Source organism: Carassius auratus, chromosome 14 (assembly GCF_003368295.1).
Source record: "Carassius auratus strain Wakin chromosome 14, ASM336829v1, whole genome shotgun sequence".
Classification (NCBI taxonomy): domain Eukaryota; kingdom Metazoa; phylum Chordata; class Actinopteri; order Cypriniformes; family Cyprinidae; genus Carassius; species Carassius auratus.
The window spans coordinates 14644304-14671241 of NC_039256.1; the positions used below are offsets into that span (position 1 = coordinate 14644304).

A 26938-nucleotide genomic window follows, 5' to 3' on the forward strand; every position below is an offset into this window, starting at 1 on the left:
ATTTGTGGTCCAGGGTAACATAAGCTATTTATATACTGTACTACGTAGTTATAAACTGATACTTTTGAATTTCTTTTACTGGATCAATGAAGAAGAAAAAGAGCATTTTGTGTGTGGATGGTGAAAACTAGCAGGCCTAACCAGATCAAGCTTACCTGTAAAAACCCTCACATCAACATCCAATTTACGGATAACTTATACATGGCAAAATAGCATTTAGTAGCTTTTTTGACAGGAACTCAAACCAAACTGCAGAAACACTTCCAGGAAAGAGCTTCAGGAATGACAAGGACGACGACTCACTTTAAATCACTGATTACCGCATCCCAAATATAAGACCGGCGTCATTTTGACAGGTATGAATAAACTATGTCAGATCTGCCTGACTGATTACACGGCTAAAGTATCAGCAACTCCGTGACAAGCATCATTTCAGATGTCTGAAATGATTAGGCCGAGCTGAAGAGAAAAGCCTCGGATGACAAAGTTAAGACTCAGCCTAAATGAAGTCTTCACTTATAAGAATAATAAAACTGTCTGCTTCTTCTCAGCATAATTATGCTCTTGAGGACTTACCAGCTATCTGAGACAGGGGAAATGCCATGACGTTTCTGTTGAAGCAATCCCTGCTTTAAAATACAGCCAAAACCAGCTTAAGGTGTTTTGGAAGTTGGCACCAGCTTTTCTAGCTTGTCCAAACTGCTGGTTGTTTTAATGCAACCTCCTGTCAACAATATGTCATATAAGCACTGATATATATATATATATAGCATTTAATTTTAAGTTATAATTGAGAAAACATCTCAAACAGTTTCATTACACTTTGTGTGACAAAGCCGACAGAAAATATAAGCAAACATAAATATTTAAAATGATTTTTTTTTTAAACTACAAAACTCACCAGAGGATGTGAGGCCTTGTTGGAGGTTAAATATGGAAAGAGGACATATATATAAATATAAATCAATAAGATAATTCCCTCTCAGGAATGGAAAATGCATGCATTTATGCACCACTCAAGTGGGGAGGCTCTGGAAAAGGCAGAAACACAGGATGAAATGAGTAACATTATGTAGAGGGGGGATGTTTTACATCTACCAAGAACTATGCTATAGTGAGTCAAAAGGAGTGACAATTCTGGAAAAAAGGGCCATTAAATGCAACTATATAATAAGAGGACATGGCAACACTGTTCTATCAGGAAGAATAGCAGGCACATGCTTTGTTGTCTCAGGAAAAAAAACAGGAAAAGGCTGGTATTGACCTTTTCTTGACCAAAAAAATAAATAAATCAAATAAATGAGAAAAAAAGTGCTAGAATATTTTAGAAAATTACCATGGAATTAAAATAAAAGCAAAAAAATATCACTCTAAATGAAATAAGGAAATTGCACATTAAATTACCCATCATAACATGACACCTTTATTACAGGACACTGAGGCAAATCAACAGATATAACAACATCTTCACAAATTTGGGAGCATTCAGGTTTCACAGTAGACTAACACTAAGTCCTGATTTAAACCAATTAAACATTATATTTCTAGGATAAGAGTCAACTGCGCCTTGTGCTTTTCAAACCTGTGTCCTGGATTGAGACCATTTCATGTCTCAAACCGGCATTAACTGAATTTTGTGCTTTAAACGTGCACAGAACACCGCACACATCAATTAGATGGCAATCATCTAATATATCTCAAATACAAGTCTTTATGGAGATGGAAATGCACTGTGAATGCTCACTGACATTTGATACGCAGCCTACGGCAGATGGAAAGATCATTCCCCGAGTCTGGAATGACGCTCTGCCATAAACAATCTCTTGGAACCGTTTTCAGCACGTGGATTAGGCTACTGGCTTGACGCCATGGCTATTTTCATTTAAAAATAAATCTCGCTAGGCTCAAACATAGATAAATCTGTGTAAAGACGATCAATTCTTAAAGATGATTTCACATTAAGGTTTTGCACTGAGAAAAACTGTAAAGGAACCAACATGGGCATGCATCATTGGAGGTCAACTCCTGGTCTTCTCCATTATCAGCTCTGGACCAACAATATGTTTTTTATGAATAGCAATTTGTAGCAATCCTTGTTTTTTTTTTTTGTGATTCAAAATCAGAAATTTCCTTCAGAAATGACACTATAGAAAAGTACATAAAGAAAAGTGTGTGCACAAATATGGACAGAAGCACACACACACACACACACACACGTTTAGAAAATGTATGGCACAAAACTCATAGCAAAACCGTCCCAGACAATGGACAATTTCTAGGCATCAGTCAGAGAAACCTCACACAGAGAAGAACCACTGTGTAGATGTTTATAGTAGTCCATCAATAAATGCAAAAATTGGGTCAATTAAAGTGATGGAATGAGAAGATAATTTATCCATTATATTATATTTCTGTGCTCATTAAACCTAGCTAATATAAAATTCCAACAACCTCATATTCCAGTTAAGATTTAAGATCATGTGTTAACTCATTCATCATACCTTCCAATCCTAGTTTGATGATTCTCAGCAAATATACAGTTATATATATATTTTTATATATTTCTATTGTATAGAGGTATATATAGTAGGGCTGTCAATTTAAAATCCATATAGTGTAATTCATTCTTTAAAAAATTAACACATTTAATCACCAGACTTAACCAAGAGCAAGCAGCACAGAACGACTAAAGAGTCGCTATTTAAAAAGGACTTTTTTTTTTTTAGTTCAAGACGTTCAAGAAAGTGTCTTAAGACACATAAAACTGTTTTGAATGTGACACATGCTGTAAAAAAACATACATGACATAAGAAATAATTCAACATCCAAAGACACCCATCTGGAACTTGTGTACATAAACTAAAAATTAAGAAAGGTCTGTTAGGACAGACTGATTGAATACATACTGATTGACAGACTTGACTGAAAAATGGGGGCTTTCTTTAACAAATGCTGATATACAGTACATTCAGAAAGTATTCAGACCCCCTTCACTTTTTTCCATTTTCTTATGTTGCAGCCTGATACTACAACTGTTTAAATAATAAAAAAAATATTTCTCATTATTCTACACTCCTTAGACAAAGTGAAAAAAATAATTTTAGAAATGTCTGTTAATTTATTAATAATAAAAAACTGAATCACATTTACACAAGTATTCAGACCCTTTGCAACAACACTTAAAGTATAGCTCAAGGGCTTTCCATTTCTCTTGATCATTGCTGAGATGTTTCTACACCTTGATTGCAGTCCACTTGCATTAACTTAAATTGATTGGACTCTATAAAACTCTCTATAATAGGCCTCACAGTTGACAATGCTATCAGAGTGAAAATAACCAAGCCATGAGGTCAAAGGAACTGCCTGCAGAGCTCAGAGACAGGATTGTGTTGAGGCATACACTGTAAAAAAAAAAAAAAAAAAAAAATCTGTAAAATGTACAGAAAAAAACCCTAACCTAACCTAACCTAACCCTAACCCTAACAACGTTTTAGGTTTTACGTTAAATTTACAGTTAAATACCGTAATTTCATTAACTGATATAATGTTAATATACCTAACTATTGAAGTACTGAACTCTGTTTTGTAACTTTGTAATACACTGAAAACTACCAAAAGCAGTTGGTAATGAGAAAGTCACGTGATGAACCAAAGTCCATCACAAGCTGCTTTTAAATAATAATACACATAGAAGGTGCACAGTCATTCACACAAGCACTAAACACCATCATGGTGAGACTCATTAAAATGAAATTTAGCAGCATTATAAGTAACATAAAACCCTAATAAACATAACAAATAAGAAAAAATTCCCGATTAAATTTTACATAACCATTGAACAGGTTTGTACTATAGCATTTTTCACAGTTTTTTACCATTAAAATTACAGTAATTTTTTACAGTGTAGATCTGGGGAAGAATCTGAAAACATTCTGCTGCACTGAAGGTTCCCACAGTGGCTTGCATAATTCTTAGATGGAAGAGGTTTGGCACAACCAGGACTCTTCCAAGAGCTGGTCACCCAGCCAAACTGAAATTTATGGGGAAGGGCCTTAGTAAGAAAGGTGACCAATAAATAACCCAATGGTCACTCTGACTGAGCTCCAGAGATCTTGTGTGGAGATGGGAAAAAGTTCCAGAAGGACAACCATCACTGTAGCCCTCTCCTCAGTGCAAAACACATAAAAGCCAGCCTGGAGTTTGCAAAAAAGCACCCGAAGGACCCTCAGACTCTGCTCTGATAAAGCTCAATTCTAAGCATCATGTTTGAAGGAAACCAGGCACTGCTCATCACCTTTGTCATTATGAGGTACGGACTGTAGATCAATGTGAATTTTTTTTTTTTTTTTTACTTTTGTAGTATCATTCTGCAACATAGCATGATTGAAAAATTGTAGGGGGTCTAAATACTTTCTGAATGCACTGTATATGTGATTAATTGCAATTTGATTAAATAATCAGCATATAGCAATTTGACTGGCATTTGAAATAGTTTGGTAGCCCTAATACATGTATACGAAAAGACAAACCTAAATTAATCATTGAAACAAAGGTAGGTAGAGACAACAACATTTACATTAACATCATTTGTATAGAACCAAACTGAACAACTAGTTAACGCACAGTGACATCTCTCTTTTGGACACAACAAGAATTTACTTCCCAATATGTCTACAAAGAAGCCAATACTGTCTGTCAGTAAACACTGTCTGTCTGTCAGTACAATAGTATATACTATGAGCCCTGTTTGCAGACCTTCTGAACAATGGAAAGGTTTATTTAGATAAGTCTAGATGGAATGGCTTTTCATCGAAATGTGCTCCATCACCACTTTTTGGTAGGTTTTAAAGTCTAGTTCAAAGATATTAATGGTGCTGTCAATTTTGAATAAAAATGGAGCAAAGTGGAACATGTTTTAATGACTCAAGTTCCTTCTTTCTCTTTTCTGATACTCAATTGTTTGGTTTCTCAGTGTGAATCAAGACCTCTGAGGACTTTAAAGTCTGTTGGGCAATCTATTGTGCGAGATTGTGAATCAGTTGGATAGTTTAAACCGCCTATTCTGAGTTTTCTTTAAAGCCCGTATTTCTGAAGCAGTTCTGACTGCCACTGCCTTTTGCGTTCTGGGAACGCCGGAGGGATCTTGATCTTTCGGAATTCTCGGATGCACTGTTTCATTTCCTCCTCCACGCTGGGCCTCTCCAGAGTCTTCCTCCGGGTCAGACCGCTTCCCACACCTTCCCTCGGACCAACCCCGCTGGTGAGGGACTGGAACAACTCGCTGTTCCTCCTCTTATCCGGCAGCTCCATCCACTGCACAGAGGATCCTTTTTTGGGCGGTCGGCCCAGAGTGAAAGTGCTCGGAGGTCGAGATACAGAGTGCAGGGCACCACACGGAGCCAGCGAGCCCCCCACAACCTCACCACGTGACACTAGGATGGGACCCCCGTCCTGGGGGGATGTGGCTTCTGAGTGGGTCTCGGAGCTGGATGTGGAGAGCTCGTTCAATGAGGCTCCGCTCTCACTGGCCTTATCCAGCAGTTTCTCGGACTTGGGCTCCTCACGCTCCAGTTTAGGGGATGCTGACTTGCAGGCTGGTCCTGGACAGATAAAGAAAAAATAGCTGATAAACCAATAGAAACCCCTAGAGGCCAATGTCAAAGTCCCACAGACTGAATTGATGAAATGCTTAGCTCCTTTGTGTTAGCGTTTGCAATAAATCACCAAATATCCATTGCTTTTTCTCTTTTCATTAGTTTTGTTATGCGTACACTGCAAAAATATCCAAACATCCTTAAAAAAAAAAAAAAGATGTTTACTTAATAAGCAAAAAACTGCATCAGGACTTGCTTTTTAAATCAAACTAAATGTAAGCTTACAAGAAAAAAAAAAATGCCAGCAGCACCAAATATAAACTTAAACTTTATCTTTGACTTGTTTTCTAATGCAGTTTTGCTTCTTAAGTTAATGTTACGTAAATGTAAGTTAATGAGTAAATTCAGAAATTTTAATGTACATTTCACAAAAAATGTTCTCATCATTTACTCTGTTTGTTTGTTTTCTCAAAATATGAATCTTTTTTTGAAGAATGCGAGTAACCCAACAATTGCCGGTAACCATTGACTTCCATATTATGGAAAAAATAATGTGACGGTCAATTAGCTACCAACAACTTTTTGAAGACCAACATTCTTCAAAATATCTTCTTTTGTGTTTAATATTAACAACAGTAAACAATCATACAGGTTTGGAACAATTGCAACTATTGCAATTATATCAGTATATCTGTTTTAATTCAAAACACCACCCATACTGCATTCCGTCTTAACCACAGATTTAAGGAGTCTGTGAGAGGATGTCATACATGTGTTCTCAGATAGAGGTTTTCTCAGTTCAGCCTCAAACAAAACACCAAAGCTCTTTGGCCCGGCTCAGAAACATGGAAATGTGGTCCATAAATGGTAACTGACTACATTTTAGAGCAATATCAAGGCCTCAGTGGTGATTACACACATAAGAGATATGTTCAGAGGACATTAAAGTGGTTTACACTGAACAGATTAAGACAAGTCCTGAAGTTAATGTTTTAATTCCCTCCTAAGAAGTCATTTGCTGTCCAGGCTTCAGAGTTCTTTGAGATAGCTTTTATTTTCTCTGCCTGCAAAAGAGAAAATGTAGCTCATTTTGAAATAAAAATTAAGCTTTACAAATGACCAACACAACTAACTCGACTAACTACATCTAATCTCTTGTCTGTTATCTCTGTATTAGCTCATAATGATGAAATAACACATTTTTGCAGAGAATCAAGAGCAAGCTGTAACTGCATGCTTCAGCAAGTCTCTTAATGTGATGCAGAAGAGCTGCTAATTGGTGATTAAATGTAGATATGCAGGCGTAGCTGAAAACAAAGACTCCATCAGTCGCTTTTCTGGACACAGATCATTGAAGGAGACCCTCTGGGAACAGGACATCTGACCACTGGCTGGACACAGATCCCTGACCAACACTGATGAAAATAAAAATAGTTCAAATAGCATCTTACAGGAATAATCTGGGTTTGGTATAAGTTAAATCGACAGAATTTAAGGCATTAGGTTAATTAACACAAAATGTAATTTTAACAGATCCCTTCTTTTCTTATAAAAATTAATTTTAATGAATTTTTCCATATAATGGAAAAAAATAAATCTTTTTAAAATCTTTTTTAAATACTCACTTTTCCAATATTATAGCCAAAATACATTAACAATGTGTTATTAAACTTTTCTGAGTAAAATTAAAATTACATAAAATTTCAAAACTTTATGCTAAAGTACAGTAATGCCTAAATCTTAAAAGTTCGATTTACAACTCAAATAATATAAACTTTTAACAGACAAGGGAGAATAACTCCAGAGTCTTCCTCTATTATTAACATTTGATATCCGTTTTTAAATTTTTTGAGTAATCAACATTTTAACTTAAATGCAGACAGAACATATCTTCCTTTAAAGGTACTTTGCATTTGCAACAGAAAAGGGAAAAGAAATGTAATGAGAAGTTGAGAAATCTTTTTTATACTTCTCACAATCATCATATAAATGGATTACTTGCAGGCGTCTCTGCATATTCAGATGAGGTGGGAAAAGTAACGTAAAGATCTAAAATTTGTAAAGGTGCACTTGTTGCCAGATCTAACAAGAAAAGTCAGCAGACTAGGAAAAAAATAAAATAAAAAAAATGAGCGATCCGGGTCATCAAAAAAAAAAAAAAAAAAAAAAGAGAGGAGAGGATAGAAATGAGACTTACATGACAATGCTAAGGTTCTTTAATAATCATTTTCTCACTAAAATTCTTTATTCGCTTTATTATATATATATATATATATATATATATATATATATATATATATATATATATATATATATATATATATATATATATATATATATATATATATATATATATATACACCAAATGTTTCTTAGTGTACTTTAATACAGTAAAGTTAGTAGAGAACATATAAAGCTAATGACAAAATTCTTTACAGGGGCCCAAACCTAAAGACCAGAATATCATAAAAATGTCTAGATAAGACAGTAAGTCTCTTTTGTCTTGGGTTTATTAGCAACAATCTAACAACTATCCAAAACTATGTAGGAATCATATTTTCTTCAGAAACAATAAAATGATAGGTTAAAAACATTTGTTATAAACCTGAGCTTGTTGAGCAAACCCACTGACTGGGTTGAAGAAAAAAACTATTTTCACCATAATTGACCGTCAGAGGACCACATGCAACCTTCATGCTGTAAATTGGGTAGCTGCATATCTGAAGCAGCAGCGTATCCATTTGCTGAGGTCAAGGGGCCTCAGATGCAGCTGTAGATAGCGTAGCGTGACCTTATTAAACCCAACAGATGTTCCCTCTACACTCCCCTGCCTTTCTGAATTAGCATGAGCACTGTCTACAGGCCTGGAACGTTCCAGAACATCTTCCATTTGGGGGCATTTTAGCTTGAATGGTCCATTGTAAAGTCATTATGTGTGTTTTTTTTTTTTTTTTACTAATATCCTACCATTGAATAACATATGGTGAGCTGATCATTACGGCACATGTGGTGAGATGGAGGCATTTTAACAGTCTGTTCATCTTACTTGCTCCTGTTGCTTCATAATCTCTACAACAGCAATAACCATCAGGGCCTGCAGCAAACGAGCTAGCCGGGCTAATGAATGGCTTCAAATCACACACACAGACTTCCCATCTCACTTGAAAAACAATTACACATGTAGATCCACAGATCAGCTCTTACTGGTGTGTCTCACACATGAGCGGCCTGAAGGAAAACAGTAATAGCTTCTCTCTTTTGAGTAAATACAGTCTATATCAAACTGTCAGTGGGGTTAATGAAATGCATAAGAACACATAAATAAGCAGAGGTAATAACTGTACTGGCTCTACAGGCGAAAAAACGTTGCATCGTAAAACATCTCCAAACCAGGCCATGAGCTGTGACATATGGACGTAAGACTGATAAATCGTGGAAGATGAGGTAAATACTAAAATACTGTCCCATAACATACAAAATTATGTCATTAATAACTCACCTTCATGCCGTTCCCAACCCGTAAGACCTCTGTTCATCTTTGGGACACAGTTTAAGTTTAATTATTTTAGATTTAGTCCGAGAGCTCTCAGTAGCTCCATTGAAACTGTGTGAACAGTCTACTGTCCATGTCCAGAAAGGTAAGAAAAACATAATCAAAGTAGTCCATGTGACATCAGAGGGTCAGTTAGAATTTTTTTAAGCATCGAAAATACATTTTGGTCCATAAATAGCAAAAACTACGACTTCTCTTTCATGTCTGTTGTGAGAAGGTTCAAAACACAACAGTGTAGTGATATCTGGTTCGCGAACGAATCATTCGATGTAACCGGATCTTCTTGAACCAGTTCACCAAATTGAACTGAATCGTTTAAAACGGTTCATGTCTCCAATAAACATTAATCCACAAGTGACTTAAGCTGTTAACTTTTTTAATGTGGCTGACACTCCCTCTGAGTTCAAACAAACCAATATCCCGGAGTAATTCATTTACTCAAACAGTACATTGACTGAACTGCTGTGAAGAGAGAACTGAAGATGAACACCGAGCCGAGCCATATAACGATAGACTGACTCGTTCACGAGTGAAGAACCGGTTGCATCGGTGTTCAGATCACCAGTAGTTCTTTCGACAGTTTGATTCAATAAACCGGTTGAAGAAAACGATCCACCGGTTCTTTTGCGCTCGACGTAATGGCGTCATTTGCGATGATTGCCCTTGGTTCAAGCCTTCGGTTTACCTGGGCTCATAACATTAGCACAGAATCAATTCAGAATCACCAAAAGAATCAGTTCAGTTCAGACGCCCTGTGTGTGGGTCTGCTTAACGCTGAATCACACATGCGCAGTATCATCAGCTCCTCGGTTCTCGAATCGGACACGTCTGACAGAAACGGTTCTTGACTTATGAAAGAGTCAATCTTTCGTTCGTTATCTGGCTCTGCGTTCATCTTCAGTTCTCTCTTCACAGCAGTTCAGTCAGTGTACTGTTTGAGTAAATGAATTACTCCGGGATATTGGTTTGTTTTAACTCAGAGGAAGTGTCAGCCACATTAAAAAAAGTTAACAGCTTAAGTCATTTGTCGATTAATGTGTATTGGTGACGCAAACCGTTTAAAATGATTCATTTTGATTTGGTGAACTGTTGCAAAAAGATCCGGTTACATCGAATGATTCATTCGCGAACCGGATATCACAAACTGCTTTGTTTTGAACTCTCTCACAACAGACACGGAAGAGAAGACAATGATGAATAAAGTTGTAGTTTTTGCTATTTTTGGACCAAAATGTATTTTCGATGCTTCAAAAAATTCTAACTGACCCTCTGATGTCACATGGACTACTTTGAAGATGTTTTTCTTACCTTTCTGGACATGAACAGTAGACCGTACACACAGTTTCAATGGAGGCACTGAGAGCTCTCGGACTAAATCTAAAATATCTTAAACTGTGTTCTGAAGATAAATGGGTTTGGTCTCACGGGTTTGGAACGACATGAGGGTGAGTTATTAATTACATAATTTTCATTTTTCGGTGAACTAACCCTTTAAATTCTTATAAAACTATTTTTAATTTTTAGTATAAACATGTTCTAAGACCCTAATATATATATACATATTAGGATTGGGCTGATAAAGGATGACATCATTCGTCTTAATGATATGGCCAAAATTTATATCACGATACATTACTTAAAACTGGCAAGAACGCAGATTTCTGTGCATACAAACTTATGAAAAATTAATCAGACAAGTCTTTGACACCATTTAAAATCATATTATATTTTAGAAAAAAAAAACAAGTTAATGTTCAGCGTTTTTTTTATTTAGCCTTCATAAAAACAACAAATGTGAAATCATAGTCATAACTATCGGCTAGTAAATACTACCAGTCAAAAGAAAAAATTATATACTTTTATTTTATAAACATAAACATCTATTATATACTAAAACATAACTTTTATTTCAGATAAATGCTGATCTTTGGATCTTTCTATTCATCAAAGAATCCTGAAAAAAATTTACTTTACGCTTAAATATTGATAATCAGCTAATGGGCATATTATAATGATTTCTGGATCATGGGACAATGAAGACTGGTGTAAAGATGCTGAAAATTCAGCTTTTATCTCAGGAATAAAATACATTTTAAGTAGTAAAAATATTTCAAAATGAAACTGTTTTTGCTGTACTTTGGATCAAATAAATGCAGGCTTGGTAAGCAGAAGAAATATTTAAAAGAAGAAACATTAAAAACTTACTGTTCAAAAACTTTTGACTGGTAGTGGAAGCTGATTATTCTTATAGATTGAAACAAATGTGCTTTGCAGTACAAACAGTATGAAAAGTGCTCCGAGTTGCTGCAGTGAAAAAAATATGTAGCTGGATACGGACTTAAATGCAAAGTGATTGTCTGCCAGCAGGAGGCACTGTGAGAGCGGCAGTACCAGCGGTTTCTCTAGTAACGGCTGTAATCAAAGCAGCTCCGCTTATGAACACTTCTCTATCAGATAAAATGAAAATGCCATCAAAACATTTCTGAAGACAGTCGGTTCCTGTCAGATATACATTCATATAAAACACCCGTTATATGTTTTGATTTTGAAACGTGCAGTGCTCATGTTTATTCAACAAAGTAAAATTCCACAAATAAATCAATGTATGGGAAATATTGGTAATTTATCGAAATATCGGAAATGTCTTTAAAAATCACCATTATTGGAAAAAATTATATCGCGATAAATATTAATATTGAATTATTGTCCAGCCCTAGCTGATCGACATCACGATGTTGTGGCAAAATTAAAGATGAAAGATGCAACATAATGCCAGAAGGGATCATACTTCATTAAATATATAACAAACAGTTCATTCTGCCGAAATACATAATACATGAACAAGTTTTGATGCTATATTATTGATAGTTTATGTTGCTAAGGGTGTTGCTCCATGATAGAACCGTTGGGTGAATGGCATTGTATGTCACAATTGTAAACTTAAACTGTAAACCTTTAAAGCAGTGCTAAAAAAATATATGGTCTTTTTATAAAATACATTTTATATGTATTATACATTTAACTGAAGGATCCTGCAAGCACATTCATTTATCCCCCTTTACTCGTACTGCACAAAAAGTGGTTCAATAACATTGAATGTTACAGGGACTGATTATAGAAAATGCAGATCCCACTGTGTTCTGGTTAATTTTTATTTATTTATTTATTCCTAAAATAAGAAACATCCTAATATATCGCCTTGCTGACAGTATTGCAGTGTATCGCAACATATCGTATCGTAACCCCGGTATCGTGATACATATCGCCAGATCCTTGGCAATACACAGCCCTACTGTATATTATAATGTTAATTGTAAAAACTAAACAATATTTGCTTTTTGTAATAATGTGAAACCACACATTAAGGTTGGATAATGACTGCTGAAAAATGTTAATTATCCTCCCAGCTGTCAGAATGCTGTTGGCAGAGAGACACAGGTTTATCCCTCATTCTGCCCTCGTGAAATAAAGACCAATTAGCTTTGGCAGAGACACGAGCCGCTTTAGAAGGATCCTTTCTTTTGAGAAGGATTCTTACAGACATTCCAATATGCTGAGTGAAATTACTCTTTCTTATTCTTCTTTATTTTTTATTACTGGGGTAGCACAGAACTGCCCCACCAGAATCGAGCAATATTTAGGCTATTTTATTATTTCAGCTAAAAATGAAAACTTGCATAATTCAATACTGTAGCAATAACATTTGTTTGGAAATATATGTGTGTGTGTGTGTGTGTATGTATATGTATATATATATATATGTGTATATATATATATATATATATATATATATATATATATATATATATATATATATTTTATATATATGCGATTGTGTGTGTGTGTGTGTGTAATTTTAATAAAATTACTAATGTGAAAGCACTGCAAGGATGCCTCAAAAACTTTTAGCAATTGCTGGAAGATGTCTTCGAGGAATGAAACTCTGCCCCTCCCTGTGCTCATCTGTTTAGCATTTCTTGGCGCTGCCAGGCCGACACAACTGAACGCACCCTGACCTCTGCCTGGGAAGAATGGATTATTGGAGAAAGAAATAGACAAGAGGGAAAAAAAAACAGACAAGTTGAACACAATGCTGATATATCATTGAGATGCACAGAGCATTTCAGCAGAAGGAATAGAAAAGGATTGATAAAAGGCAAAAATCTGATAGGGATTTCAATAAGGCTGTAATCCCACAGGGAGTAACACAGGATTACAGGAGTCTAGCCATCAGCCGGGAGGCCAAACAGCAGGGCATGAGAACTACAGGAAGTGACCTTCAGGACTGACTTGCTCTGATAGAAATATGTTTAAGCAGAGATAATGTATATAGATTGGCGTAGCTTATGATATAATCGTGATAACTGTGATAAAAGGAGCCAATCGGAGTGTGTTCCACTGGAAACTAGAAACAGACTGTGCTTTATCTAGATGTCATTGTGAAACTGATAATGCCAGAGGGACTGTAACAAAAATATATGGCAATTAAAATTCCATGCAATAAAATGTCCACTCTCTTTCACTATAATGGCAAGCCAAATACGTATTACTATATGAAATGCACAATGTATGGGATTTAAACTATCTTCCAAAAGTTACACTCATCCTGTACCATTTGTGCCACATTTGCACAGCCGCTATTATTCACTTATGAACTAGTTTAGTTTTAACTAGCAGTTAACCAAGAGATAACTGTTGTTATGTTGTTATGTAAGTGACTTACCGTGTACCGGGCCGTACCGTGTACTACACATAATTAGCATGAAAACATTGTAAACATATTGTGTGTGGTCGTGTTTCCACCATGACCACTGTCATAGAAATCTCTCTATCCTCTCTCTACTCTAACTCTCATTTCCTCTTGCAAACCTTAAATGGTTTATGCTGAAGATATTTCTGACGAGATATTTTGGTTGACACAGATGCCCATGATTTACTCTTTTCAGTTTCATCCGCCTCGCTAAGCTTGATGGAACAAACTGTAAATAATACAACTATGGTCTTGTTTTCACTCATTTTATAATGGAACACTGCGACGGATTTATTGCCAGAAATGAATATAATATGATGAAATTTCAGTTAACTCAAGCACAGATGGGTTCTGATCAAACACCAGGGAAAAACAATGCTAAATCCAAAAATAAAATGCAACTAACCATATAATTGTACATAGAGAAGCTGCAAAAATAAATAGGGCTATTCACCTTAAGGAAGGAAAAAATGCTCCCCATATCATTTTGATTATGTCAAAGGCTACACATCTAATCACACACACACACACACACACATGCCAGCATATAGATGATTTCACCACAAAATACTCCACAGTAAATTATCAGCTATTTGAATAAAGACATTTACAGTTACAAAATGTTGTAAACTTTTTCGGAAAATGTTTAAAACGAATTCAAAAGGTAAATATTTTCATCTTTCTTAACAGAAATTTAGTTGATAAAGACACCTGCAAATGCATAAAACATTGCATGTAAATATATATAAATTATTAAGGAAATATTAGGCTTTGTTCCCACAATAGCCACATATAAAAATAAACCATCAATATATAACCTAAGCTTCTTTCTTACTGTAAGGCTTGCAGCCAGCTTTATTTAATGCCAGCTTCAAGGAAGATCGAAAACACGAAGGATGAAAAACAGGGAACACAACAGGAAACACAACCCCACCATTATTTGAACCACCCTTATAGCTTCGCACAGAAATGAAGAGGGAATTTACAAGGACTCAAATCTAATTGATGGCCATCTGGACAACATTAAAGAGTCGGTAGAACAAATTTACAATCAACAATTAATGAAAGTAAAGATATGAAACAGAAGGACTTTGAAATTGCTGTTGGGGACGTCTGTAATAATTGTGCACAATAAGGCCAGGAGCATGTAAGTGTATGTAAGGAGTATACCAGTAATATTCATGCTTATAACCAACCAGTTAACAGTGAGAATTAATATTCTTATTTACTCAAACTATTAAAGTGAGAAGGTACATAAAAAGCATGCATCTTAAGGTTAGACTTGAAATTCTGATGTTAAATCTACTATTGTATTGTGTATAAAGGTTTTAGAGTCTATACACAGTATTACGTTAAATTACATAAGAAGTAACTGTAATTAAATTATAGAAAAAAAAAGTAATTCCTTACTTTACTTTTACAAGGGAAACGTAATTAAATTACTGTAACAAATAACTAAGTAATTAGTTACACTCTACACTACTCTACACAAAACTTCGTAAGCCTAAGAAGTAGTAATGTAGGAAATGCTTCAAAGACTGGGAGAAAAAAATCTGTCAATGCTTGCTGACGTGAATGAAAACCAACTATGTTTTGGACCCGGAAATAACGTCTCTCTCTCCATGCTGTACATAAAGTATATTATATATTATTAAGTGAAGTATTATATTATACACTATAATATAATATAATATTGTATTGTATTATAGTTATTATATCCAAGTTGTCTGTCTGGAATGCATAGGTTAACGTCAGTAAACGGTCATGAACTACAATTACAAGCCATTCTATAAGGTCACATTTCAGCATTTGACAAACGGATAGCTTCTCCTCTAAGTAGCATTTAAAGCACAGATACGTGTGATTGCCATATGTGCTTTTTTGGGAAACATGTGAAACAATAACGAACGATAGTAAAATTACTCATAGAAAATGCTCTTAAGCTCTAAGATCAATTGTTCTCCATGTCAACATCTGCTTATCTGATTGCCTGTTTGTTAGAGTTTGGCACTAGAGTTATATTTTAAAAGAAAAACTCCTATATTTTATTCGATATACAGTTAGGTCCATATATATTTAAACACTGACACAATTTTCATAATCTCGGCTCTGTATGCCACCAGAATAGAATTAAAATGAAACAATGAAGATTAAATTGAAGTGCAGACTTTAGGCTTTAATTCAAAGGGTTGAAAAAATATAAAACATAAAAAACTTTGGAATTACAACCATTTTTATACACAGAAACTCAATTATTAGGGGCTCAAATGTAATTGGACAGATATATAATCATAAATAACATGTTCAATTTTTATATTTTGTTAAGAATCCTTTCCAGGCATTGAGTGTCTCAAGTCTGGAACTCATGGACATCACCAGAGACTGGGATTACTCCTTTGTGATGCTTTGCCAGGCCTTTACTGCAGCTGACTTCAGTTGTTATTTGTATGTGGGTCTTTCTGCCTTTAGTTTTGTCTTCAGCAAGTGAAATGAATTGAAATCAGGAGATTAACCTGGCCGTTGCAGAATTATCCACTTTTTTTTACCTTCAGAAAGTCCAAGGATGTTTTTGAAGTATGTTTGGGTCATTTCTCTGTATACACTATGAAGCACCATCCAATCAACTTTGCTGCGTTTGACTGAATCTGGGCCGAGTGTATATCCCTGTGCACTTCAGAATTCATCCGGCTGCTTCTGTCTTCTGTCACGTCATCAATAAATGCAAGCTCATGCCGTCACACTGCTTCACCATGTTTCACAAATGATGCTGAATGCTTTGAATCATGAGCTGTTCCAAGCCTTCTCCATATGTTTTTCTTCCTGTCATTCTGGTACAAGCTGATCTTTCAGCCATCCAAAGAGCGCTTTTCCAGAAGTGGTCTGTCATTTTTAGATGTTTCTTGGTAAAGTCTAATCAGGCCTTATTTGCACCTTGTGGTGAACCCTCTGTATTATGAATCTTCTCTTGATTGTAGACTCTGACAGTGACACGTCTACCTCCTGGAGAGTGTTCTTCTCTTGGCAGGATGTTGTGAAAGGGTTTTTCTTTACCAAGGATTCTCAGATTATCCACCACTGTTGTCGTCCGTGGACATCCAGGCCTTTTTCTGTTGCTGAGCTCACCTGTGGGATCTTTTTTTTTCTGTTGATTTACTGAAACTGTTGATTTGGCCACTCCTAATGTTCCTGCTCTCTCTCTCTGATGGATTAGTTTTGTTTTTTAAGCCGAACAATTGTCTTTTTCAATTGCATAGAGCCCCCCTTTGACTGCATGATGTGGGTTCACAGCAACAGCTTCCAAATGTGAAAGGCACACTTAGAATTAACTCCAGACCTTTTACCTGCTTAATTGATGCAGAAATAATGAACGCTTTGGAGCCCACATCTGTCCATGAAATGGCTTTTGAGTCAATTGTCCAATTACTTATTGTCCCTTGAAAAAGGGGGAGATACATTTTAGAGCTGTAATTCCTTAACCTTTCGTCCAATTGTGATGAGAATACCATCAAATTAAAGTTCAGATTGTGCACTTTAAGCCCATATTCATTATATAACTGTAACTTGAAAGTTTGAGATTTTGGTCAACATCTAAAATAAAAAAATAAAAAGAAATGTTCCTGTGTCAAAATATATATGGACCTAACTGTATGGCTTGAAAATTATCATGGAATTGCACATAAATTATTTTCAGAGATGAGAGGATTTATCATTGTGAAACAGCAATTATCAAATTAATTAAAAATTAAATGTACAGGTGCGTCTTAATAAATTAGAATGTCATGGAAAAGTTAATTTATTTCAGTAATTTTAACTCAAATTGTGAAACTTGTGTATTAAATAAATTTAGTGCACAGAGACTGAACTAGTTTATGTCTTTGGTTCTTTTAATTGTGATGATTTTGGATCACATTTAACAAAACCCCACCAATTCACGATCTCAACAAATTAGAATATGGTGACATGCCAATCAGCTAATCAACTCAAAACAATTCCTGAGACTTCAAAATGGTCTCTCAGTTTGATTCACTAGGCTAAACAAGGGTGGAGAAGCTCATAGCCCAAGTTGCTTGAAGTCCAGTGTTTATTTTCCACAGTCTGTGATGATTTGGAGTGCAATGTCATCTGCTGGTGTTGGTCCAATGTTTTTTAGAGAATTAAGAATTTAAGAGAATTAAGAGAATTTAAGAATTAAGACACCCTTGGTGTATGTGGCCGAAAAATGCGACAGTCTTCGAAATGGTGCTTGAGAGCAAATAATAACTTATGAAATCATGGTGTAAATTGTCAAACTACCTCACTAGTTCTGACAAATGATGACATATCAAGAACCTGGTAAAACAGTTAATTACTGTGTTCAATTAGCATCACTCCCCTGTCTTGATCGGCCATGTTGAAGAGACTGTAGCGAGTGACTCGCGTTCATGTGTCTGTCCCCGCCCTGATTGTTAGGCAAAACGTGATTGGTTGGAGAGAGAGCGTGCTGCGATTGGTCAGTGCAACATGGGTGTTGTCTGATTGGGTTAAGTAGATGGTGGGTGGAGTCCACTAATTTGTGGATTTATCTGCACGTTGACGCTAGAAGTGTTTCAAATCCACAAATGCACAGGAACCGATCCACAAATGCGTGCAGTGATTTACAAATGCACAGACAGCGGTTCACAAATAAATGCCAGGTAGAGTTGTGTTTGTGACATTAAACACATTTGTAAATATATATATTTTTATTTGCAAATCTCATTTTATTTATTTGTGAGTTTTATTTATTTTTTGTGAAACTCTTTACATTTATTTGTGAATTTGATATATTTTTGTGAATCTCGTTACATTTATTTGTGGATCATAATCTATTTATTTGGAATAATGCAACAATTCTAACCCCATATTTTTGAAGATGCTGATTTCATTTTCCAGCAGGATTTGGCACCTGCCCACACTGCCAAAAACACCAAAAGTTGGTTAAATGACCATGGTGTTGGTGTTGGTGTGCTTGACTGGCTAGCAAACTCACCACACCTGAACCCCAGAGAGAATCTATGGAGTCTTGTCAAGAGGAAAATGAGAAACAAGAGACCAAACAATGCAGATGAGCTGAAGGCCACTGTCAAAGGAACCTAGGCTTCCAGACCACCTCAGCAGTGCCACAAACTGAACACCTCCATGCCACGCCGAATTGAGGCAGTAATTAAAGCAAAAGGTGCCCCTACCAAGTATTGAGTACATGTAAAGTAAATGAACATACTTTCCAGAAGGCCAACAATTCACAAAAAATTCTTAAATTTTTTTTTTTTAAATTTAATTATTGGTCTTGTGAAGTATTCTAATTTATTGAGATTAATTTATTGTGAATTGTTGGGTTTTTGTTGAATGTGAGCCAAAATCATCACAATTAAAAGAACCAAAGACTTAAACTAATTCAGTCTGTGTGCATTGAATTTATTTAATACACAAGTTTCACAATTTGAGTTGAATTACTGAAGTATGAGGATAGGGATTTAGGGAATGTTGAGCAATAGCAGAGATTTATTTCATGTAAATCTGAGTTGAAGTTTCAGGCTGAGAAGTTGACACTAAAGCCTAATGCCCTCTACAAGACTGAAGCACATCACTCTCAGTCTCAAAGTGTCTTTTCTTTGAGCTTTGTCTGAGCACATGCCAGACAACACCACCCTTACTGAAGCTTTCACAAAGAATGGTGAGAAAGATGAAAACAAGACGAAAACATAGATGAGATTGTGCTTGGGGAGATGTGCAGAGTAGTTTGATGTTTATTATTTATTGTTTTTTTGCTCTTTTGCATGCTTTTGCTCTTTCTCGTGATATGACAATGGTGTGCACATAAGAAAACTAGTCAGATTTCACACAGGTAGTAGAAGTCTTACAAGTGTACATAATAAGTAAGCATTGGCCATATCACTATAGTTGGCAAATTTATTGGCCATAGCACAGAGATTTAGGTTAGACAATTTGCTACAGCCAAATGACAGGATTGAACTGTCCATATTTTTCTAAATTTGTTTGTTAGAGGACATTCTCTCCATCAATTTTTTGCAGCTTCACATTTTACATGTCCTTTCTTTTAGCATTTTATCCACTTAATAATGAGAAACATCACAAGTAATTCGTGACAAATTGCAATAATATTCATACTAAGGCAAGTTTAAAGTATAGCGGCAGTGAACTGCAAAATAACAAGTATTTTTAAATACATAGCGCAGATACTTTTTTTACAGATAGGCCAAAATATTTTACCTTACAAACCTCTACTTGGAAAAATCTCCAAACCAACCCAAAAATGTCAAGGTCTGGTTGAGTCGGAAATACACGGCAGGAGCAACAGATTCTCTCCGTCTCATTCTTCACCTTGGCAAGAACATACAACAATCCAGTATTTCCAGGGGAAAGATAATGCAGCCCTGTCTAGAAGCTTAGATAGGATACTGAAAGCATTACATATGTTTCAACAGCCTGGTTCTCCTTTACTTAGTGGTGAGATAGAGGCCTGCGGTAGTCTGATAAATGAGCAATAGTCCTGCCATATCTTCTACCCAGAGAGAAAATGTTACTTTGTGAGATTTGCAGCAGTAACTTTTCACTGGAATGACATTCCATTATCGTTTTGAGCAAAGTTTCTACATTTTGACCACTGAAGTGATTGTGAAAACTGATTTCATGGAGTGGACATATGAAACAGATTAGAGCTAAACGGCAGACGAAGACTGTCCTTTTCTCTGTGTAAGGTTCCTTTTCTTTCCCAAATGACTTCAATTGAGGAAATTTATTGATGCCCAGAAGCTTTTTACAATTTAGCCGGTGGGCTGAAAGAGAGGCGGTGCCTCTTATCTCTGTTCTGTTAATTAGAACCAGCGGGAGGAGCTCGGCTGCCTTTCCTTTATTATAAAACCTTTTTCTCATTGTCATTTATGGGCTTTTGCTTATAATTGAAAGGATAGTAGGTGTAGACAGGAAAGTGGAGGATATGGGGAATGAGATCAGGCCATGACACAAACCTGCTCTAACATACTCTGTCCTGAGTATACAAAAGCATAAAAGTTCATGCATTACAGTGGGCATGATGCAAAGTGCTAAAATATTTTGTCTGAGCAATGTTAGTGCATTAAAAAACCAGTCTGGAAAACAGCCATTACTTTTGTTGATTTGCATCGCTAGAATTACATATTACAGTTTGCAAAGGGCTGCAGCTGTAATGGAGCTTTTATAATAAAGTTTCTAATTGCATTATATTATATTGCTATAAATCAAGATGGTCATTGTGACTGTTTTTTAAATGTGAAATAATTAAATTAATTACAAAAGGTCATGCATTGAAGTGCAATTGTTAAGCATGATGCACAGTGTAAAATATGTTTAGTTACCAATTTAAAAGGTAATGTGTGGCGTGAGTTTGAGGATGGACTATATGTAGAAATGATGGGGGAAGTGCAAGAAAAACAGGCATTATTTTGTTGCAGGGATAATATAAACAGGACATAAATATCTAGATTTGCATTGCTAGAATTAAACATCACTGCTTGCAAGGAAGTAAAAGAAAAGTTCAAGATTAGGTTTGAGGCTTTAATTACATTTAAATTAAATGCTGCATTCCGAGCCACTTTGCACTGTGAATGTATTTTTGTTTTCTCCTAGTAATATAGTTCATTAACTTTATATTAAGAAAGATTTAGCAATGTGTCGCATTAGTATAGAAATAACATGTGAAGTCACATACTTGAAAATACTATCTGTTTTACAATAGCTTGGAATGTGGCTCATGATTTCAGATTTTAAAGCAGGAGCTATACTGTAATTTTTGGTGCTTGCATTATTCAAAAGCCATAATCATAAGCAAGGTCCATGCAGGTTTTTTGATGGTAAATGAAACACCTTTTTAATAATTTTTCAAGACCAAATAGTAAAGAAAATTTAAGGAATACACTGAAGGGAACACAATATGTCAATATATTTTCTTATTATAACTGTATAGGGAGCACACAATGAGCTGCATTAGCAACACTTGAACGTTTAAAAATACACTATTCAACAGATCTACAATACTTTTAAATTAATTCAACAAAAGAATAGCTTAAGGCTTGAATCCCTTTGTTCCCAACCACTATCTGGAAATAACCATAAGTAGTTATTATAATGCAGCTTCTGTCATGATGATTTATGACTTTGACCTTTGACCTTTTGACAGGTTGAACTTCCGGTAACCTTATGATGGATGGGCGGAACTTTCCGACTTCAAGGGTTAACCTATGACCTTTCCAAGCATCGATCATGCGGTTTTGACAGAAAGTTTTACCCTATTGACCTAGTTAGTTCTAAATCATGGTTGTGACGGCTAGTTTAAACGGAAGATGAAAGACTCCTCACGCATCGATCATGCGGTTGTGACAGAAAGTTTTACCCTATTGACCTGTTAGTTCTAAATTAAAACGGTATATGAAAGACTCCCCAATCATCGATCATGCGGTTTTGACAGAAAGTTTTACCCTATTGACCGTTAGTTTGTTTGAAGTCTGTGCCAGATAACTTGTTTGAAGTTTGTGTCAGTTAGCTTGTTTGAAGTTTGTGTCAGTTAGCTTGTTTGAAGTTTATCACAGTTATACGGTTATGTGTGTGTGTGTGTGGATATACGGCTTCTCCCCCCTCCCATCACGTTTATGAGCGGTGTATAAATGGGATCGGTGTGTTCTACATTTTATATATATAAAACATTATATAATTTATATAATCTCAAACAATTAAAGATTGAAAATACATTTTAATTATTTCACATTTATATATATAAAACATTATATAATTTATATAATCTAAAACACATTTTAATTATTTCACATTTATATAATATACATAATCTAAAAACAATTTAACTAAGGTTGAAAAAACATTCTGTTCTTTTAAAAAAAAGGTTATAAATTAAACTGTATAAAAAAAATATACTGAAACCGACTGTTTCAGATAAAACAAGATCTTTTTTTCCTTTTTTTTTTTTAGAGAGCAGAAAAAGAGATGTTTTCACACACCTTTGATCCAGCGTCTGTGTTTGCACGCCACAGTGCACACTCGTCGGAATTTACTACAAAATCATAATATCTTCAAAGCCATTTTTTAATTAAAACCAAACGTATCTCACGCGGGAGTACCATGTTTTTGACAGTTTTCTGACGGTTCACCTATGAATTACGGTCGGTGCGTGGCTAGCATCTCTGTTACCCCTCTCTCTCTCCCTCTCTCTCCCTCTAATGCCTGTGTACACACATTCGTCTCCAAGTCTTATTTTCTTCTTTTAATGAATATAAACACACTATACATTCACAAACAAAACATTTACATTAGTTTTGTTCATCACTAAAAATATACATTTTACCAGGATCGGGGAAAAAATATATAATTGAACAGAATGAAGAATATGGTCTATTGAGGAACCCGGACGTGTCATTGACACAATTCAGTTAAATTCATTTCACATTATTTGTTGCAAGACATTTTCTATATTATATTTAAAACCTTTTATATCCATCTTTATATCATATCTTTTTCAAAAAGCTGTTTAATTATTTATTTTAACCGTACACCTACAGTACCACCATACAATAAAATGCTGCATGCACGTACACTTTTAAGCGATCTGAATTATGACTAGCCTATAAATTTCATCATAAGCCACACGTACCTTGTTATATCACTATAATATCCACGGCGCTATACAAATTAGTATTCTGATAAACCATATAAACAAGCGGACATACGCGTGGACATATCGAGTTAAAAAGAGACTTATCTCTATTTTAAACAATATTAAATTATATATGACGGCATGTTACTAAACCGGAACATACATTTTAAACTTGTTTATCAAACTTATAAAACACATCGCAGTAAGAGACATGTTACTAAACCAAAGCAAATCATTTATCATTCATTTTTTAATCATGTGTTCAATCAATACTTATACAACATATACAAACACATTTTAAACATATTTTAAACAAAAACTAATCATAAACGCAGCCTTCTCAAAATTACAGACATGTACAATCATGCTGATCACATATTATGGATATTCAGACTTTTAACCACTAATACGTTTTAGGATAATGAAAAACACCAACGTCTGAGGGGTGTCAAAATATCTCCAGTCCCCAAAACCCACTCAGACTCCAGGGGTTAAAGAATATGGAAATAAATAATTATATAATGACATCGGGCTACTAAAGCAATTCATTAAACAAAAAAAGGTATTCAACATTTAAGTTAATCAAACTTATAAAACACACCATACTCTTCTTTTTTTTTTAAAGATAACTTATTTTAAATGTGATAGCATAGTATATATACAATAAACATTTCTGATGATACATATAAAAAATTATCCCTTACAGTTTTAGACCGGTGAGAGATGTCCAAACATGAATGAAATATCCCCAAAATAAAATAATACGACTTAAAAAATAAAATAAAAATGATTAAATCATAAACAGAATCTCACAGGTCCTCGTAGTGAAATGTATGTGAGACCCGAGGGGCTGCTTCACACACACACCCCGCGCAGGCGAGGGTGGAGTTCCAGACCGCATGATCTAAGTCAATGGTGTACATTATTTCAAAGCTAACATTAATGTAATGTTTTTTAATAATCAGTACCCCCGGTACATCTGATGTCCGTTGATTCTTAATTCAACAAAATGATGATATATATTACCTAAAATATTTTATATTTTTATATAATATTATATAATAAAAATTATTTATATCATATTATATCATATATCATATATATGATTATATTATATTAGATGCGTCATGCATTAATCACTTTAGATTCTTTAAAGTTCTTATTTTTAGCACCATTTTCAAAGTTTTCATACCATCTCTCTCTCTCTCTCTCTCTCTATCTCTCTCTCCCTCACACCCACACACACACACACACACACACACACTCTCTCCCCCCCCCCTCTCTCTCTCACACACACTCTCTCTCTCTCTCTCTCTCTCTCTCTCTCCCTCTCTCTCTCTCTCTCTCACACACACACACACAATGAAACATGAAGCCAAAGTATTTCTGTATGTTTTTTAAAAATAAAACTTAAAATATTGATTTTGCTTTAAATCTATGCTGAGGAGCTTGTTTGTTTGTCACAGTATAGACTGTGAAGTTTAGATGAAGTTGCTTTATCTTTTAGAAGAAAGACCCTCGATCGTATTCAACCATTAAAGATGGTTCAGGAAAGACCCACGCGTCCTAGAGATGTAATTTATGTGCGTTGCTACGGTCGTAAACCTTTCACATATCTACGCTACTTTCAGACACAGAGCAGGAAAGACATTTGCAGGCCCTCTGCTTAGCCGTCCCAAAATACCTCCATTTAAAAGCAAAAATATTAAAATGACCGCCTGTACATCTAACAGGCTGTAGTTCTATTTTATATGTTTTGTATTAAAAGTACTATCCATATTATATTTAAATCCTTATTTAAAACAATATATTTAACCGACAGTATCCCCCAACGTGTTTTTTCCATCAGTTGTTTGCCCTTCAGCCTTATTACGTAGTGCTTTTCATTTAGCCTACTGTAAGATCCCTTTACAATAGTGTAATGAAAGTTAACTTTTCTTAAAGTTTATAGTTGTATTTTACAGTATCCCCATCCTTCTATCCTGTAGTTTAAACACATTGTGTGTCACTAAAGCAAGGCTATTTTTTAAATAACCGATGACCGTCATCGTCTCTTCATATAATTTATCCACCCGAGTGCTTTTCTTACACGAGTAGAAAACTCTTTCTCTTTGGATGTGTTTGGCAGAAACATAATTTCTACATCAGAAAATTTTTTCAATGTACGCTGAACTTTTCTCATTCGATAGAAATACTATTTTCAAATTATTTACCCGGCCTATAACACTCGGTGTAAATGTTCTTACCTAGAACAGAAAACATACGCTTTGACTGTTTTGTAGATGCCAACAGATTATGTCAAGGGTGTTTCACATCTAAGAATCCCGAAGTTTTGTAAATCACATTTTTCTTACACCTCGAGATTTAGCCCTATCAAGATTTTGGACGGCCGTTCACAATTTTTTTGTCGGACCGTACGTTTTTATGCGATCTTTGTGCGGCGTCATCGTAATAGGAATAAATGAAAAATTAAGAAATTAAGTTACAGTTTTTCTCTTTGAGATATTTCTTGTACCGCAACTTTGTGTCTGTCCAAAAGTGTGATCGCATGAAGCATCGAAGCAAAAATGAAGTCTAGCTGTTTTGCCCTTAAAACTATTACAACCTAAACAAATCAAACGGTACACTCGTTAAAGTTTCCACTCTCTTGTGAGATACATTTTATCCATAACCTTTTGTGTATTTGAGCGACCAAACCACTAAGAAAGAGAGTATAGCAAGAAAACTAACGTTTACAACGCATATAGAATTCAGAATACAATTGTTAAAGTATTTTTTTTTTTTTTTGGTTAAATGTTGATTTGTAAATTATATTTTTATTACTCCGTTAGATTTACTCATCGTTTTCGGATAGCGGATGACACAATTCACATTTTGTTTTAAGACTCCTGTAAGTTCATGCTAACTCTCGCGTGGGAAAGAGAGCGGGGTGAGCGTATTCTATTCATTTAAGAAAAATTATTAAACATTTGCCCAAACTTTTTTATTATTTTGACAAAACACAACACGACGACATTAAAGAATGTTATCAGTTCCTACGGCCATCTTCTTCGATTCAAATAAAGCAACATCTCTAGTGTATGTGCTAAACATCTTTGCTTCTCCACTTCTCCAGATTTGTTAGATGGGCTACCGTTGTAATACAAACACATTTGAGAACTACGACGTTCTCACTTTTGTAACGGTTATAGAAAAATGCCGTACACACTTTTGCATTTCATAATTCAGTGATTTTAGCTGTAATGGTCACATAAGACAAAAAATTGTCAATGTGTGACTCGTAAACATGTATAATTTTATTTGTTTATTTATTTTTACCAGAGATAGTCGACCGATCTGTTGACACTGCGGTCAAACATACA

The 26938-nt window shown here is 35.1% G+C and overlaps 1 protein-coding gene across 1 annotated transcript in view; it reads right to left on the reverse strand.

Annotated features, from left to right (window-relative positions):
• Positions 1–3488: 3488 nt before the first annotated feature.
• Positions 3489–26938, reverse strand: part of LOC113113766 (BTB/POZ domain-containing protein KCTD8-like) — a 43463-nt gene continuing 20013 nt past the window's right edge. The window contains exon 2 of the mRNA XM_026280240.1: positions 3489–5600. Within this exon, the coding sequence (XP_026136025.1) occupies positions 5074–5600 (527 nt within the window). The 3' untranslated portion in view covers positions 3489–5073. The remainder of the gene's footprint in view (positions 5601–26938) is intronic.